Source organism: Artibeus jamaicensis, unplaced genomic scaffold (genome assembly GCF_021234435.1).
Source record: "Artibeus jamaicensis isolate MK-2021 breed Jamaican fruit bat unplaced genomic scaffold, CSHL_Jam_final contig_525, whole genome shotgun sequence".
Lineage (NCBI taxonomy): Eukaryota > Metazoa > Chordata > Mammalia > Chiroptera > Phyllostomidae > Artibeus > Artibeus jamaicensis.
Window position 1 is genome coordinate 17,409,317 of NW_026521874.1, and position 18,002 is coordinate 17,427,318.

Here is an 18,002-nt window from a genome sequence, read left to right on the forward strand (position 1 = left end):
TGGCTCTCAAAACCATCAGATTCTTCTTTTTCCTGGAGACCTTCCTCCTCTCCTCCGATCTGGTGGCTCTGTGCTACATAGTTCTAATCCAGGAAGTTCTTTTCACATCTATCCTGGGATTTTCTTCTCTTTGCTATTGTCTTGTGTTGAGTTCTTTGTTGTCCTGACCCCCTTTAATTTTTTTTCTTGATTTGCTTCCATGGCTTTTGGAGCACATTCTCCTGTAACTACTACTTCTATTTCTTCCTCTACCTCCTCCTTCTCTTTTTCTTCAGTGTTATTGAGACATAATTCACATACCATGCAATTCACCCTCTTAAAGTGTTCAATTCAGTGGCTTTTAGTTTATCCACATAGTTATGCAACCATCACCATTATCAATTTTAGAACATTCATCACCCAAAAAAGAATGTTAAGGTCACTCACCTGTTAGTAGTCACTATCCATTTCCCTGCATTCCTCCCAGCTCTTGCCAACCACCAGTTTACTTTCTGTCTCTAGATTTGCCTATTCTGGACATTTCATATAAATGGAATTATATACTATGTGGTCCTTTGTGATTGACTTCTTTCACTTAGCATAATGTTTTCCAGGATCAACCCTAACCAATACTGTCGGTGGGTTGGGCTGTGAAAGAATTCACAAAGAGAAGAAAGTGCAGGGAGTAAAGGTTTTATTTTTACTTTCCTAAGGGAGGGAAAGGGCTAGGTGCAGAGATATGCGCCAGCCCAGAGAGACTAGGGCTTTTGGACTTTCACCGTGTAATGGGGTGGGTTGTAAAGCACAATGTTTCAGTTGGGCTGCTGGTCAGGTCCTTGTGGTCTGGTGTGTCCTATTTTGTAAGTTCCTGGAGCCTCTGTCTCTTCAGGATATTTCCAGTCATTTTCTAGTCCTGGGCATAAAGGCTCACGAAACAATTAGGGTCAGTCATTCTTTACCAGGTCCAGCTGGTCCTGGGAAGGAGGGCCTGAAAAAGTGGCTTTTTTTGTCTTATTAAGTACTGCATTTTTTTAAATGGCTGAATGTGTCATTGCATGGATATACCATATTTTGTTTAGCTGTCTATGAGTTGGTAGACATTGGAACTGGGTCGTTTGTCCTGTGAAGTTTCCTATGTCATTGATTTTACTGATTGCAAAGTCATTTTATTTGTCCCCTCTATTTTTGTAAGTTGGTGCTTAGTTCTAGATGAGGTTTGATAAGGTTTAAATTCACGTTTTTTTTTTGCCAGGAGTATATCACAAGTGGCAGCACTTCCTCAGACTTTTTTATTTTGATCTTTTTCTTCTTGTCAGAGGTCATTTCCAAATGTCTTATGATTCTTGACTGTCCATTTATAATTAAGTGTTAGCAACTGAGAAGTTGGAAGCTCCTAGTGCCTGAGCAGGAGATAGAGGTCTGTGAGCTTCTCTAGGGGCAAGCCTGCATTTTCACAGATAGAGGTGGGGCACAGATGTCAGAATCTGGAGGTCTGCTAATTCTTAGCTTCTTCTGAGGGACACTCTTTCAGTCTCCTACTGGGAGGTACCAGTGCAGCTGCCAGAATTCTGGAATAGGAGGAGTGGAGGGGTCGGCCGTATCCCTGCCTGGCCAGGTTGAGGAGAAGATCAGGGGCCCCAAATGCTCACCATATAGACTTTCATTCAGTCCTCTCATTTGCGGCCTGTGGCTTGGGTTCTGGGAGCCTTTCCTTGTTTCTCTTCTTTGCTTTTCTGGGATTCTTTTGGTTTGCTTCTCTCTGGTATCCCATGCAGTCAGATTTTACTTCCTCAAATCTGTTAGTTCAGTTAATTTTCCTTTTTACACTTTCTTGTTGGAAAAGTTTGTGGAGATCTTTCATTTCCTATGATCTCCTCTCTCTGTTGTATACCTTTTTATTCTTTACTGTCATCTCAGGTGGGCAATCTATACATTTAACTGGAAATCCTCACTGAATAAGCTTTATTTTGGGGGCTTTTACATTTGGTTATCATTAATGTGTACTCCAACTCAGAAGCAAGTTCATACTCATATCTTTACTAAGATCAAACTGGTGACCTAGTCTTTCCAGTATTTATACATCTCACCTCTCAGGTTCCAAACATTGTTTTAGATGCTGGAGATACAGTGGTGAGAAGGATTTGGCTTCTGTTTTCATGGAATTTATCCTCGAGTCGGGGAGGCAGGTATTACAATACAAATAGTTAAAGTGTTGGGACAGAGTGTGTAACAAAAGGGAGCCTTTGACCACAGATAACATTCTATAGAATCATTATAACAAGACATAAACCCAAGGCAATGACCCATTTATTATGGCAGAATTTTTCCCAAAATCCTTATTTTAATCATTCTTTCATTTATTTACAGAAATAGTCACTAATGATGACCATCAGTTGTAGTGTGATACCAAAAAGACTAGGACATAGATTTGATATCAGTGAGAACTATTGATTTTGTATGGGGATAAACACTTTTCTGGTTAATTCCTTGTCTGATTGTCATTGAAATAATGACCTTGATTTTAAAGGATGATTTCTTTCTTTTACAATAGAATGAATGTATGACAGTTACTCAAGATTGGTCACATCTACTCTGTTAGCTTTCCTTCACCATTTACTTAAATCTTACTCCTTTGTCTTACTACTTATGTCTTTCCAAAGGCTGCGGTAACAAAATACCAGATGTCTTCAGACAACAGAAATTTATGTAGTGCTGGAGGCTAGAAGTCTGAAATCAAGGTGTCAACAATACCATCCTCTTTCTGAAGGTTCTGGTGGAGGATCTGTTCCATGCCTTTCTCTGAGTTTCTGGTGTTGCCAGCAGTCCTTGGTGTTCCCTGGCTTGCAGACACAACACTCCAATCTCTTCTTTCATCACCACATGCAATTCTTGCTGTGTGTCTGTCTTCACCTGCTATTCTTCTTTCTGTGTGTATCTGTCCCTGTGTCTCTTTTTATAAAGATGACAGTGATATTGGATTAATTGCCCATCCTATTCAGTATGACCTCATCTCAACTTACCTCAATTATTTCTGCAGAAGACTCTGTTTCCAAATAAGGTCACATTTATAGATACTACAGGTTAGGACTTCAGCATATCTTTTGTGGGGACAGAATTCAACCCACAACATTGCTATTCCTTTCACATGTTATTTATTCCCTTCATAATGAATATTATTGGTAGAATTATCACCAAATGAAAGTGAAAACTGTGCACAATATTCCACCGCTATTCAAAAACTGCCCAAAGATTCTTATAGGTGACATTGACAACCAGTTTAATCTTGGGGATAAAAAGAAATTTGGTGGGGTGTAAGGGGCTTAAATGGTAATGGAAAACATACATAAAGATTAAATTAAAAAATTTGGTCTCTACTGGTGTTCTTATGAAGGGAAGTTGAAGTTCTTGGAGCAACATCTGGACAGGAAGAATGAGCCAATCATAACTTTCTGAGTGTGGCTCACTCTCCTAGTTTCTTTTCTTAGAAAGCAACCTTTAGAAAGTGCAATTAAAACTATTTCAAATCAGGGACCTTGCATGTTCATTTAGTGTTGAATTAAGAAGGAAGGGCATAGACTCATGGATGGAAGACAGATGGCAGCTTGTTGCAGTGGGGGTGCTTGGGGAGGTGGAGGGATTGAGCAAACCAGAAAAAGGACACATGGATGTGGACAATAGGGTAGTGATCGCTGGGAGGAGGGGTGCAAGGGGACTAAATGGCAATTGAGAAAATAATAAAGATTATATATCTTTAAAAAAGATGGGCACAGACTTCTGGTCAAGATGGTGGCATAGGGAAACAACAGTAGAGTGGCTGAGGCTGGGAATCAAATCAATAATTTGGAACATAAGGAAGGAAAAACAACCAATCAGAACAAGAAGAAGAAAAATAATCCAGAAAAAAAAAAACAAGGATAGTGTAAGCAATCTCTGGAACAACTTAAAGTATTTCAACATTTGCATCATAGGGGTGCCAGAAGGAGAAGAGAAAGAGTAAGAAATTGGAAATCTATCTGAAAAAATAGTGAAAGAAAAATTCCCTAATTTGGTGAAGGAAATAGACATGCAAGTCCAGGAAGCACAGAGAGTCCCAAAGTGGATGTGAAGATATCCACACCAAGACACACCATAATTAAAATGCCAAAGATTAAAGATAAAGAGAGACTCTTAAAAGCAGCAAGAGAAAAGCAGTTAGCTGCCTACAGGGGAGTTTCCATAAGACTGTCAGCTGATTTCTCAAAAGAATCTTTGCAGGCTAGAAGGGATTGGCAAGAAATATTAAAAGTCATGAAAAGCAGGGACCTGCTAGCAAGATTGCTCTAACCAGCAAAGATACTTAGAACTGAAGGACAGATAATCTTCCCAGAAAAGAAAAAACTAAAATTCATCATCACCAAACCATTATTATATGAAATATTAAATAGACAAAATTTAATAAAACGATCAGAACTGTGAACAATAAAATGACAATAAATACATTACCTGTCAACAGCTGAATCTAAAAAACAAAGTGAAACAAGAAGAACAGAGACAGAATCATGGGCACAAAGAGCATTTTGTTGGTTGCCAGATGGGAGGGCATGAGTAAAGAGGTGAGGGGATTAAGAAATACAAATAGGTAGTTACAGAATAGCCATGGGGGACGTAAAGTACAGTATAGGAAATGGAGGAGCCAAAGAACTTATACACACGACGCCTGGACATGAACAATGATGTGGGGATTGCCTGAGGGAGTGGGGGGTGCTGGGTGGAAGGGGGGGAAGAGGGAAGATCATGACAACTGTAATAGCATAATCAATAAAATATATTTTTTTTTTAAAAAGGAAGGGTCGGAGAGGAGCTGGCATGTAGCTGTTAGAAATGTGGATCCTAAGAGTCTTCAGATAATTTACTCTTATTCCCTTTTTTCTTATAGTTAGAAGAGAAGATAAAAAATTGATTCATGAAGAATCTGCTCAACAAGAAGTGTATATTAAGCCACTGGTTGAATTTCCATCAAAAAGAGATTAAGCGTGAGAATGGAGAGGAAGGTTGACTCCAGGTGAGTGATGGGATTTTCCAAAAAAGCCACCCCAAAAGAAACAATACTCCCTCCCCCCCCCCCTCTATAAAAAAATAAAATACTTTTATTAAAAAAAAAAAAAAAAAAAAAAAAAGCCACCTGAACTGTGGCTCATATAAAAGCCTGTAAATATTTTGTGTGTGTGAAAATAGTAAATAATAGAAAAAAGGTTTTTTCCTAAATTATGAATGGTGAGATACGAAGTTTGAGTAAGGAATTTTTGTTGATTTTAGGTTTCTCATCCAAAGATCACTTCATAACTTACATTACAGTCAAAAACTGTTTTACATGTGTGGAATTATCTATTGTTAATGTTTTGATTTTGATTCATTTATTGAGCCAGACTTTGCACTGGGTGCTGGGGCTACCACAGTGAATAAAACAGACTGGCCCATCTTCTCTTAGAGCCCACGGTACTCAGGGACGTGCCGCAGTGTGACAGGTTTCTGTGCTTTGCAGAGAGTCCTGAAGAAACAGCCTAACCTCCCTGCCAGCAAGGTGCCTGGGTTGGGGAAGATTACTCTGAATGAGTTCTTACAGGGCATGAATGACTAGTGCCATGAGGGAGGTTGCAGTTGGTGTCCCAGTTGCATCCTGGTTAGATACAGGAGGACTGGAAAATGTCAGGCCAAAATTGAAACAGGTTATAAAATGGCCCTTGAAACCTCCAAGTCTCACCTGAATGGGTATTCAGCCACCTGAAGGAATTCTTTGGTATGGGCCACCCGGATACTCTAAAACACTAATTGCAAAGGCTTTGGCCAGTGAAGCCAGACTGAATTTCTTAGCCATAAAGGAACCGACATTCACGAATACATGTGTTAGTGAATCTGAAAGAGCGGTTGGAGAGATCTTTGGAAAAGTGAGAGTGCTGACTCCTTCCATTATTTTCCTTGATGAACTGGATGCCTTAGCAGTCGGAAGGGGCAGTTCTTCAGCTTCTGGGAGTACATAGGGCCGACCTTGTTTTGGCTCAGCTCCTAATGGAAATGGATGGCATTGGACAGTTAAAGGATGTGACAGTTTTGGCAGCTACTAACTTCCCTAATGTTGTGATGCGGCCTGGAAGAATTGATAGAATTGTCTATGTGCCTTTACTGGATGCAGCAACAAGGAGGGAACTGTTCAACCAGCAGTTTCTCTCCATGCCTGTCAGTCAGGACATTGATCTGGATGAACTCATTCTCCAAGTGGACACACATTTGGGAGCAGAGATCAAAGCTCTATAGAGAGGCAGCCCTTCTGGCTCTGGAAGAAGACATTCTAGCCAACTGCATTAGGAGAAAACATTTACTCAAGCTTTGAGTACTGTGACACTGAGAATTCCTGAGTCATTGAGACTCTTCTATGAAGATAATCAGGAGAAGGGTAGACACCTACCCTTCTGAGAAAACATACATATTTATTATGCTAAAAATGCTTTGTAGAGAAAACTTGTTTTGTTTTTATGTTTTGTCTTGATAGTGTCAAGAAAAATCCTCAGTGGATTCAGTGCCAGCCTATGAACCAAAGGGCCACTGGTTTGATTCCCAGTCAGGACACATGCCTGGGTTGCGGTCCAGGTCCCTAGCCGGGGGTATGCAAGAGGCAACCAATTGATGTTTCTCTCACACATCTATGTTTCTCTCCTGCTTCTCACTTCCTTCCTCTCTCTCTGAAAATAAATAAATCTTAAAAAAAAATCTTTAACAAGCAAAAAGTCTGAGGTATGTTGACTGGAAGTAAGGGGCTTCAGCTCTTGTAGACACTTAAAGTCATATGGATGCAATGGAAGTGACTGTGAAAATCTCTGGACAGGAGTTTTAAATCAGTTTTGTCTGGAGTTGTGAGCTGAGTTTTAAAATGCAGACTTCTAGCTTTGTCATTTTGGGCCTGGTTGCTTCATCCCATGAAATACTTTCCTTACTCCAGAGTCCATGTCAATACTGTCCTTAATGCCAAACTCGTGGGCATCAGTTTAATACAAGAACATAGATAAATAAGCACGTGGGTGAATGCATGGTAGAAAATATTTACAAAAACTTTATTTCTGAAGGCCGAACAATGAAATGACCAAATAAATGCACCACCCAGGCTTATGTGGCCTTGTTTCCAAATACGTATTTGTTCTCATTATAATTCATACCTGCTTTTTTGTTTAGGCTTCTTGGACTTGCGACAATTAAAGAACTAAGAGTTATTGTGTATACCCTAATGCCCTTTGTAAGTGTATTTATTTATTTTTTTTACTTGTCCTCTCCCCCCAGTTCTCTCTAAGTTTAAAAAATTGAAAAGGTAAGCCCAGCCCAGGCCTAGAGCATATTTCTCTTTCTCTTATTTTTTTAAAAGATTTTATTTACTTACTTTTAGAGGGAGGGGAAGGGAGGGAGAGAAAGGGAGAGAAGCATCCATGTGTGATTGCCTCTTGTGCACCCCACACTGGGGACCTGGCCTGCAGCCCAGGCATGTGCCCTGACTGGGAATCAAACTGGTGACCCTTTGGTTTGCAAGGCCACACTCAGTCCACTGGGCTACACCAGCTAGGCCAGACTTTTTTTTCATAAAATGCTGTAACTAAATCACATGAAATGTTTGTGTTTTAACTTGTGCATGTTTTCTGATCACCAATAAACTTTTCAGTTAAAAGGTAAAAAAAAATTTTAATTTTGAGGAGGAATGAGGATGATTATCCTGAGGTTAGAAGTTATAACATCTACCCTAAGAATCCTGAAACATCAGTATCAAAGAACCTATGCACCACAATGTTCATAGCAGCACAATTTACAATAGCCAAGAGTTGGAAGCAATCTAGGTGCCCATCAGTAAATGAATGGATAAAAAAATTGTGGTACATATACACAATGGAATTCTATGCAGCAGAGAGAAAGAAGGAGCTACTACCCTTTGCAACAACATGGATGGAACTGGAAAGCATTATGCTGAGTGAAATAGGGCAGGAGTTGAAAGACAAATACCATATGATCTCACCTTTAACAGGAAGCTAAACAACAAAACAAACAAGCAGAAAAAAACAAAGACACCGAAATAGAGAACAAGGGGACAGTGACCAGAGGGGAGAGGGAAGGGAATTTAAGGGGAAAAAGGGGGAGGGATTTGGAGGAACAAATAGGAAGGGCACAGGGACGAGAACTAAGGGGGGGTGGAAATGGGAGGGAGGTGGGGAACACGGGGCGGGGGAGGCTGGGATGGGAGAAATAGACAAAAAACTGTACTTGAAAAATAACTAAATAAAAATTTTAAAAAAAGAAGTTATACCATCAAGGCCTGCTGGTTGTTGTATCTCTCCCCTGCTTTTGATCGTGGCTACTTTCAGCCTGCATTAAGGTGTTCAGTAAACTTACATTAAATGAATAAGAGGTGCGAATGAGTGTGTATGTATCTCTCTAACATCTGAAGCCTTTGTGGATCTGTTGTTTCCATTTTCTTCATCATGGGATCTAGCTTCTTCATGTGCTGGACATGGTGTATTAAAAATTATGTATAGAGCCCTGCCTGGTGTGGCTCAGTGGGTTAGGCATTGTCCTGCAAGTTGAAGGGTCACTGGTCAGGGCACAGGCCTGGGTGTGGGTCAGGTGCCTGGTTGGGGGAATGTGAGGGACAACCAATCAGTGATTCTCTGGCACATCGATGTTTCTCTCCCTGTCTCCTCCTCCTCCCCTTTCTCTGTTAAATAAAAATTAAAAGAAATTATGTATCGGAATGTCTTTAGGCTTATGATGAAGATGGCTTCTTCCAGGAATGAATTACATTTCCCTCTGTTAGTCTCCTCAGTATATTAATGGTCAGGAATCACCTTTAACCAGTTTTATGGCTTGTAATTCTCTGACTCTGGTAAAAGCCAGACCAGAAATTCCTGCCAGACTGCAATAGTTTCCATCCACCCATACCCTCAATGTTGTGTGTGGCCCCTGAGTCTTTTGGAGGTGGACTTGTGTTCATTAGACTGATGTACAAACTAGAATGGCAGTTACTTTGAATCATTCCCATGGATAAAAGTACCAGTCTTTTTAGTTTATACTGAGAATTATAATTGCTGGGGAAACCAGCAATGTATGCCACCTCTCTCCCAGGAAGGCCCTCGATGCAGGAAACCATATTACATTTAGAAGAGTTCTTAGGGAGTTTGAAGTCAAAGTTTGGGAACTTAGTTGGTGCTTCATCTCCATGACTGCTAGAGTGACATATCAAAATGCAAATCTGACTGTGACTCTTTTTCTACTTAGAAGTCACTTAGAGTCACTTTCCAGTCACTCTTGTTGCCTTTGGGCTCCAGTCCAAGCTCCTTAGCTTTTTTTCAAGGGCTTCTCCACAGCCCATTTCCCAGCCTTTTTTTTTTTTTTTTTTTTAACTGCTCCATGCCTCATATTCTGTTTCCAATAATAGTCCCACTCTGTAAGTTTGGATTAGCTTCAGAAACATCCAAAACAGCAGATGCTAAACAAGCTGAAGTTACTCCCCTTTTACATGTAGGAAATCTGGGGGTAAGCGGCCTAGAGCTGTTGTGATTGTTCTGTCCAACAAGGTCCTCGTGGGCCTGGAACCTTCCCCTTCTCCACTTTCCCATATCTAGGATGTGGTCCTCATTCTCCCAGTCCAAGGTCACAGCCATTCTGGGCAGCACAGTGGAGAAAGAAGAAAAAGTGTGCATTTGCTGGCTCTTAAGACAGATGACTGGAAGCTGGCACCTGATGATCCTACCTTAATTTCAGAAGTTAGTAGCAGGGGAGCCTGAGAAATTTAGTCTTTATTCTGGGCAGCCACGTGCCCAACCAAACATTTATTCTGTGGAAGGAGGAGAGGGTAGACAGCGGTCGTTTGTTTTGTCCTTCTTGCACTTGCTGTAAGCTGTCCACATCTTGTTTGCTCATTGTGCGACACGTTAGCATTGAATACATATTTGTCTTTGTAGCCGTAGGCCTGCCTTTGTTGTAGGTTCTTAATACTGAGTGGATAAACATGCTACAGGACACATCTATGAAGTTCATTGTTAAATGAATTGGTCAGGCATGGCTTCCCCTAGGCGCTTTTCCATGATCATTTTCAAGTTCTGTCTTTCTCCTCACTTTTATTTGTACTTCTTGGTTTATCATACTCTTGCTGTTGAAAACATAGTACACACAGGAATACAATTACTATATATATATATATATTAAATATATTCTATTAATTATGCCATTACAGTTCTATTCCCCCCTTCATTCTCCTCCACCCTGCACACCCCTCCCTCACCATTCTCCCCCCTTTAGTTTATGACCACATGTCTCAAGTTCTTTAGATTCTATATTTCCCATACTATTCTTGCCCTCTCCCCATCTATTTTCTACCTACTATCTATGCCACTTATTTTCTGTATCTTCTCCCCCCTTCTCCTCCTCCCACTCCCCTGTTGCTAACCCTCCATGTGATCTTCATTTCTATGGTTCTGCTCTTGATCTAGCTGTCCTCTTAGTTTGCTTTTGTTTTAGGTGCGGTTCTTAATAACTGTGAGTTTGCTGTCCTTTCACTGTTCATGTTTTTTTAACTTCTTTTTCTCAGATAAGTCCCTTTAACATTTCATATAATAAGGGCTTGGTGATGATGAACTCCTTGAATTTGATCTTATCTGAGAAGCACTTTATCTGTCCTTCCATTCTAAATGAAAGTTTTGCCGGATAGAGCAATCTTGGATGTAGGTCTTTGGATTTCATGAGTTGAAATACTTCTTTCCAGCCCCTTCTTGCCTGTAAGGTGTCTTTTGAGAAATGAGCCGACAGTCTGATGGGAACTCCTTTGTAGGTGACTGTCCCCTTATCTCTTGCTGCTTGTAGGATTTTCTCCTTCATTTGAATCTTGGCTAATGTAATTATGATGTGCCTTGGTGTGTTCCTTCTTGGGTTCAACTTCTTTGGGACTCTCTGAGCTTCCTAGATTTCTTGGAAGTCTATTTCCTTTGCCAGATTGGGGAGATTCTTCTTTATTATTTGTTCAAATAAGTTTTCCACTCGTGGCTGTTCCTCTTCCCCTGCTGGTACCCCTATAATTCAGATGTTGGAACATTTAAAGATGTCCTGGAGGTTCCTAAGCCTCTCCTCATTTTTTTGAATTCTTGTTTCTTCATCCTTTTCTGTTTGGTCACTTTTTTCCTCCTTCTGGTCCACTCCTTTGATTTGAGTCCCAGTTTCCTTTCCATTACTGTTGTTTTTTTGTGCATTACCATTCATTTCAATTAGTTTAGCCTTCATATGTTGTGACTAAAATCAACCAGTTCTGTGAGCATCCTGATCATCAGTGTTTTGAACTGTGCATCTGAAAGTTTGGCAATTTCTTGTTCGCTTAGATTTATCGGCTCTGGGGCTCTGAGTTGTTCTTGAGCCATGTTTTTATCTGTTTGTGCCTGTTATGTATGAGGAGCGGAGTCTTAGTTGTTCACCAGGGCGGGGCCACCAAGGTTGCTGGTTTGTGACACTGTATGTAGGGGCATGGTCAGTGAAGGACAATGGTGGTTCCTTCTGCCACTTCCTGCCGCTGGGGCCTGTGCGGTTCGTCTCACTGATCGCTCCTTCACCGGTTTGTCTGTGTGCGAATGTGTGACCACGGTCAGCCCTCAGTGGGTCCACCACCTTGCGCCCTCAGTGGGTCCGGGTCCACCCGCTTCTTCACACCTGGGATCTGCCCATGGCTGCTGGCGCACCTGGGTTGGGTGCCTAGGTCGGTCTGGTGGATCTTTCCTGCCTGACCCTGCTCTGCTGCTGGCTCTGCCCCTCTTACTGGTTTGACTAAAGGGTTTGTTGTTGTCAGACTTCCATGTAGTTCAATTTTCTGTGGTTTGGCTGCTTTTTTGTTGCTAAAACTTTGTTGTTTTTAAACTTAGTTACACGAGAAGGTGCAGTGCTTCCACCTACGCCTCCATCTTGGCGGAAGTCCCCAATTACTATATTTTTAATTAAACCAGGCTCCTCTCCCGTTTTTCATAATTTTTGGCTTGTTGGTATTGTGTTTTTAAAGTGCCTGTTTGAACCATTTCATATTTCTTTCAACTTTTTCATTCTTCTACTCTTTCTCCCTTGTGTAATTTAACAAATGTCTTGTGAGTACCTACCATGTCCCTGGCAGTATGTTAGGGACCAAGTATGTATTATCAAATAAAAATGGTCCCTGTCATCATGAGGCTTACTTATAGTTTAAGGGAAATTGCTACATAGATAAAGAGATGTATAATTTCAGTTTCTAATCTCTTCCTTTAGGTGTTCATTTTGTTAGAATGATTTAGCTTTCTGGGGCTACCTGACTTACACCAAGGCTTCCCAGTCTGCTGAGTGCTGACTACCTGTCTGATTAGGCAGCGGGGCTTCGAAGGGGCGCTGTCTCAGTACACCTGCCACCAATGTGACAGTATACCTTCATGGGCTTTTCACCTTTTGGGGCCTCTTTTTATTTTAAAGTGAGTGGGATGAATTACTTATTTTAATTTTTTTGTTAATTTTTTATTTGGAAATAATTTCAAATATCATGAAGTGTTAAAAGCATCGGACAAAGAACTATAAACATTTCTTCTTACAGATTCTCCTGTTATTAATATTTTACCACATTTATCTGTCTATCTCCATCTCTCAGCATTTTCATGTCATTTGCAGGCATGCACAGAAGGGCAAAAAATTTTAGTCACTCCCTACGTGTTCCCAGTTGAGGTCCAGCAAGGCAGTGCTCTGTCTTCTTGTTTCAGCTCTCATAATGTGAAACAAGTGCCCTTTTTTTTATCCTGTGTAAGGCCACGCTTTCACAGTTTTGTGCTTCTCTTTGATGATGTCTCTGTTTAAAGAGGTGCCCATGCACAGTGCTGAAGTACTGTCTAGTTCCTAAGCACAAGAAGGCCATGACGTATCTTAGGGAGACATCGGTATGTTAGACAAGCATTGTTCAGGATGTGTTATAGTGCTGATGGCCAGAAGTTCAATGTTAATGAATCACTATGTGTATTAAGAAAAGGTATCTTTAAACAGAAGTACACATAAAACAGGGTATGTACTGACTGATCAATGAAGATGGTTTTGAAGGCTCGTGGGAACCTAACCGTGCATGTATTTCCTCTAAGAACACTGGTTCAGTATATTCACTAGTTCAGTCTTTATTTGACTTTATAGAACATAATAACTGCAAAAATGAGAATCAACTATATCTGTATTGATATACCTATAGATTTATATCTGTATTTTACTTCTACCATTTGAGAGTAAGTTGAGGCCAGCTTTTATCTCAAAAATGTTATAACAAAAGAAAATAACAAAATATAAGAAAAACTTTCTTTTTTTTAAAAAAAATATTTTCAAAGATTTTATTTATCTTTAGAGGGGAAGGGAAGGAGAGAGGGAGAGAAATATCAATGTATGGTTGCCTGTCGTGTGTCCTCTGATGGGAACTGGCCTGCAACCCAGGTACGTGCCCTGACTGGGAATTGAACCGTGATTCTCTGATTCGCAAGCCCGCACTCAACCTACTGAGCTATACCAGCCAGGGCAAAACTTTCTTTTTTATTCCTATCCTTTCTGGTCCAGGATCACATGTTGTTTTTTTGTTTTTGTTTTTTAGTTTCCTTTAATTTGGAAATCTTTTTCAGTCTTTCCTTATCTTACACGAATGACCTAAGCAGTTTTTAAGAGTTCAGAACACTTAATCTTTTATGAATATTTCTCAATTTGGGTTTGTTCAGTGGTTCTTCATGATTAAATTCAGGTCGTGCATTTTTGGCAAGAGTATCACAGAAGCGATTTTGTGTTTTTCTTAGGGCATCAATATCAGGAGACATGTCATGCTGACTAGGTCCCGTCACCATTGATGTTAACTTTTGTCCCTTAGTTGAGATGATTTCTGCCAGGTTTCTCTGCTATAAAGTAATAAATAAGTATTTTGTGGGGAGATATTTTTCGAAACTACGTTAATGTCCTGTTCCTCATAAACTAGCACCCACTTGTTTTTACGTCCATTGATGATTCTTATCTGAATCAGTTATTATAATAATAGTTCCTAAATGATGCTTTTCTAATTTCCTTCCAAGTTTATTTAAAGTTTCCTTTAAATATTCTACCGTAAAGTAGAGCTTTTTCATTCTCCCACATGTGTTTTTTATTCATCTATTTACTTATATCAGTGTGGATTTATGGATTTCTATTTTATTTAGTGGGTTTCTATTTTATAGAAATATGAATTTCTATTTTATTTTTCATCTATTATTATCCCAATTGTCCTAGATTTGGACAGTGGGAGCCCTTTCAAGCTGGCTCCTATGTCTTTTTAAAAATATTTTATTTACTTATTTTGAGAGAGAGAGAAAGGGAGGGAGGGAAAAAAGAGGAAGAGAAACATTGACTGGTTGACTCTCACGCCCCCAGATGGGGATCTGGTTTATAACCCAGGCGTGTGCACTGACCGGCGGCCCCATGGTTCGCAGGCCAATGCTCAGTCCGCTGAGCCACACAAGCTGGGGGAGGCTCCTGTGTCTTTTTGACATGCACCATCATTCTTTGAACGTTTATTTTTTGACCTAAAAAGATATTCCAGGCTCATCTTGTATTTTCCTTGTCCCAGACCTGAAAATCTCCAAGGAGATTTTCCCTAGTTCCTTTTAGTAGGGGATGGTACTTCATAAGCAATATTTAAGCTCTAGGTGTGGTCACTGCTAATGGGATGTCATTGCTTCTAGGTATCTCCTGCAGCAGATCTCTGCCATCCATTTCTTAAAAATCATGCATTCATCCCAAATAATGTAATCTCTTAATGTTTCTAAAATGGGATTAAAAGTTAGAATTTAGTTTTTAATAAAAGTATATGATTTCATATTGGTATAAAAGTTGCATTGTGTGAAAATCATTCTTAATATGATTTTTTTTGTTTTTATAGAAAAGAATGTTTTAAATTTATAAGTGATTAACATTAAAATGTTGGATTAATGACTCCATGGTATCCTCTAGCTTGCCCTGCAGTTTCCACCCAGAGCCAACTCAGTGCCCACCTTGGGGGTTGGCAAATATTTCTATCACCTTGGGCTGCTCATTGTCCTTGAAGCATAGTTATCATCAGCCTGTCTTAATGAGTTTATTTAATTTTACGTATATATTAAAAGGTATTTGCATTAATGCAGAGATAATTAGATTCTGTCCTTTTCCCCTTATACCTCAAGTGTAAGGTCTTTTAGAGATGGTGCAGTTAAGAAACTTTATTCTCCAAAGATACTGTCCAACAAGAGGTCTTCTGCCTTCTCTGGGATCCGGAGTGAGATGCCTCGTTCCTGTCGTCTGGTGCAGCGTCATGCTCGGACCCAGAGGGGTCGGTTAAGAGAATTACGCATCAGGTGAGCATGCGTGTGGTCACCTGCCCTCAGTGACTTTTCCCTTGTTCTCCCTTCCGGTTAAAATGAAGGGTTGATTCTTATTCGCCTGTCTTGGTTAGTTGGGCATCTTGGTGACTTGCTCTTGATGGTGAAATGCTCAGGAGAAAAGGAAATATTTAGGACTCTGCAGACATAAGATCTGTCATCAAGTGTTTTCATTCACATTCTTTAGTTGTACCTGACAAGGTGTAAACTAGACAGTCTCCCAGAAAAAGTCTAAACAGGGTCCAAAAAAAGGATCATTTTCTCTTTGTCTTGATTAGTTCCATCAAAGGGTTCCATTTCTGCATTTAAGAAAATATAGCATGTGCCTCCTTGGCTAGGTGTTGTGCTGGATGCTGAGCGTGTAAGGTGAATAAGACATTCCTGGCCCTTGACCTTGTGGGAGCTTAAAATCAGATGTGCTTGACAGACCATTACACAGACCACTACAGTGAAGTATGTAAATGCAATGAAAGGAGAGGATGTAGCACCACAGGTTCACGTGGCAAGGACAGCGATGCTAGAGTAGCCAGCAGTGACTTCCTGCAGGAAGTGTCAGCCAAGTCCTGAAGCATCATTTAAGAATAAGCCAGATAAAGGGCAGGAGGAAGAAGAGCCTCCCAAACCAAACCTGGAGATTAACTGGCCAAGGCAAGTCAACTTTGTGTGTGTGCCAGGACTGCTAGTACCAGGTTCTGAGGATAGTGTAAGACTCAGTCGCTGCTCTCAGGCTCCCAGGGCAGAGGGAACAACAGGCACCCTGCCAGCCAGTGACTGATTTGGTGTCATAGTGTTTACATAACGGAACAGAGTGCTGAGAGCGCAGGGCTGTTCGCGCTGCTTGGGTTGAGGAAGGTCCAGGAGGGCGTCACACAGGAGCAGGCATTGAAGATGAGCCTTGATGGGTAAGTGGGCATCTGCCAAGTGTTTTAGGTAGGAAGAATAATACAAACAAAAGCTTTAGTGCATACTTTCTTTTCCTCAACTCTGAAGTCTTCACTGACAATACATTATATTAAAAGTATTTAAAACAAATAATCTGCCCTGGCTGACATAGCTCAGTGGATTGAGCGTGGGCCTGTGAACCAAAAGGCTGCCGGTTCGAGTCCCAGTCAGGGCACATGCCTGGGTTGCAGGCCAGCTCCCCAGTAGGGGCCTGTGAGAGGCAACCACACATTGATGTTTCTCTCCCTCTCTTTCTCTCTCTCTTTCCCTGTCTAAAACTAACTAAATAAAAATCTTAAAAAAAAATAAAAACAAATAATCTGCTTGATTTTTGCTTTATAAACCTGTTCTGTCTTGTGCTCTGTTTGATGCAAGATTAGCTATGATTCACCTTTTGACTCTTACTAGCATCTCTCTCCTCCTGGGACATTGAAGCTTCCCTCTCTTATCCAGAAAGCTGATGAAATTAGCCAAATGGAGTTTTAAAATGTGTATATCTTTTCTTTTCTTCTTTCAGATGTGTGACCAGGAAGTTTTTGTATTTGTGGATTCGAAAAACTTTTGGAAGAGTATTTCCCTCTAAAGCCAGGTAGTATTAGCTCAGAACACCAAACATCTGCCGAGTTCAGTTTGTTTGTTTGATTAAGCACACACACACACACATAACCTTTATTATGGTATGTGTAACATACCTTCTATGCCCCCGCCCAGCCTCTAGCAGGCATTTAATAAAATGGTAATTTAACACTTATTAGTTTGACCAAATGAGTGTATGAAGGAATCATAAAGTAAACCAGGAGACCTAATAACCTCTGGAAAAAAAAGTATTTGCCCAGAAGTAAATGAGATCTTTAAGGGCACTGGCAAGATGGATAAATTCACTTGATCGAGGGAAAAAGTTGGCACTGGTAATGGGAATAAAATGTTAGTCAAGAGAAAGAAGTCCTTCTGCCATAGCCTCACTTGGTGTAAGCTCCCACTCATTGCTTTGGGTTCTGATCAATAGTTTTAGCTGCTGCGCCCAGAATGGACTGCAAGGAGGAACCATAAGGGTCAGGGACACTGCAGGAAGCAGCAGGGTGTAGGGAAGGGGCCGATGGAGGTTATCTTTCAGAGGGAGAGTTGGCAACCATTGAGAATGTAAGCGTTTTTAAAAAACAAATGTTACTCCCTAACTGGTGTTGCTCAGTGGATTGAGTGTCGGTCTGCAAACCAAAAGGTTGCCGGTTCAATTCCCAGTCAGGGTACATGCCTGGGTTGCAGGCCAGGTCCCCAGCAGAGGGCTCATGAGAGGAAACCACACGTGGACGATTCTTTCTATCTCTTTCTCCCTCTCTTGCCTTCTCTCTAAAAATAAAAATAAACAAAAAATCTTTTAAAAAATAAATAAAAACAAATGTAATGGGTTCTCACCCCCTTCCCTCTCCCATTACTACAACCTTTCTTATTTAATTTTTCTGAGTCTGGCTTTCCTAATCTGGAGCATTTCCCAAGGTCCCTTGATTCAAGGTCTCTCAAGCAAACTTGGCCTGTGCATGTTCTCCGAAATTTTTTCTTCGTATACCTTGTTGCAGGGGAGAAGCGTGGCTTTCTGTGTCCATTGGAGCTCCCAATGTGGCAGTAGCCCATCCCAGTCGCAGGTGTCAGGCGCGGCTCAGCTCTGCTCTCCCC

At 40.7% G+C, this 18,002-nt stretch overlaps 1 protein-coding gene across 9 annotated transcripts in view; it reads left to right on the forward strand.

Annotated features, from left to right (window-relative positions):
• Positions 1-18,002, forward strand: part of SFI1 (SFI1 centrin binding protein) — a 73,127-nt gene that overhangs the window by 7,545 nt on the left and 47,580 nt on the right. For 4 of the 9 annotated variants that reach the window (XM_053669790.1, XM_053669789.1, XM_053669788.1 and 1 more), the window contains exons 2-4: positions 4,895-5,020; positions 15,195-15,365; positions 16,849-16,920. In XM_053669790.1, the coding sequence (XP_053525765.1) occupies positions 4,998-5,020; positions 15,195-15,365; positions 16,849-16,920 (266 nt within the window). In that variant the 5' untranslated portion in view covers positions 4,895-4,997. The remainder of the gene's footprint in view (positions 1-4,894; positions 5,021-15,194; positions 15,366-16,848; positions 16,921-18,002) is intronic. The other 5 variants (XM_053669792.1, XM_053669796.1, XM_053669793.1 and 2 more) reach the window with 4 other exon arrangements.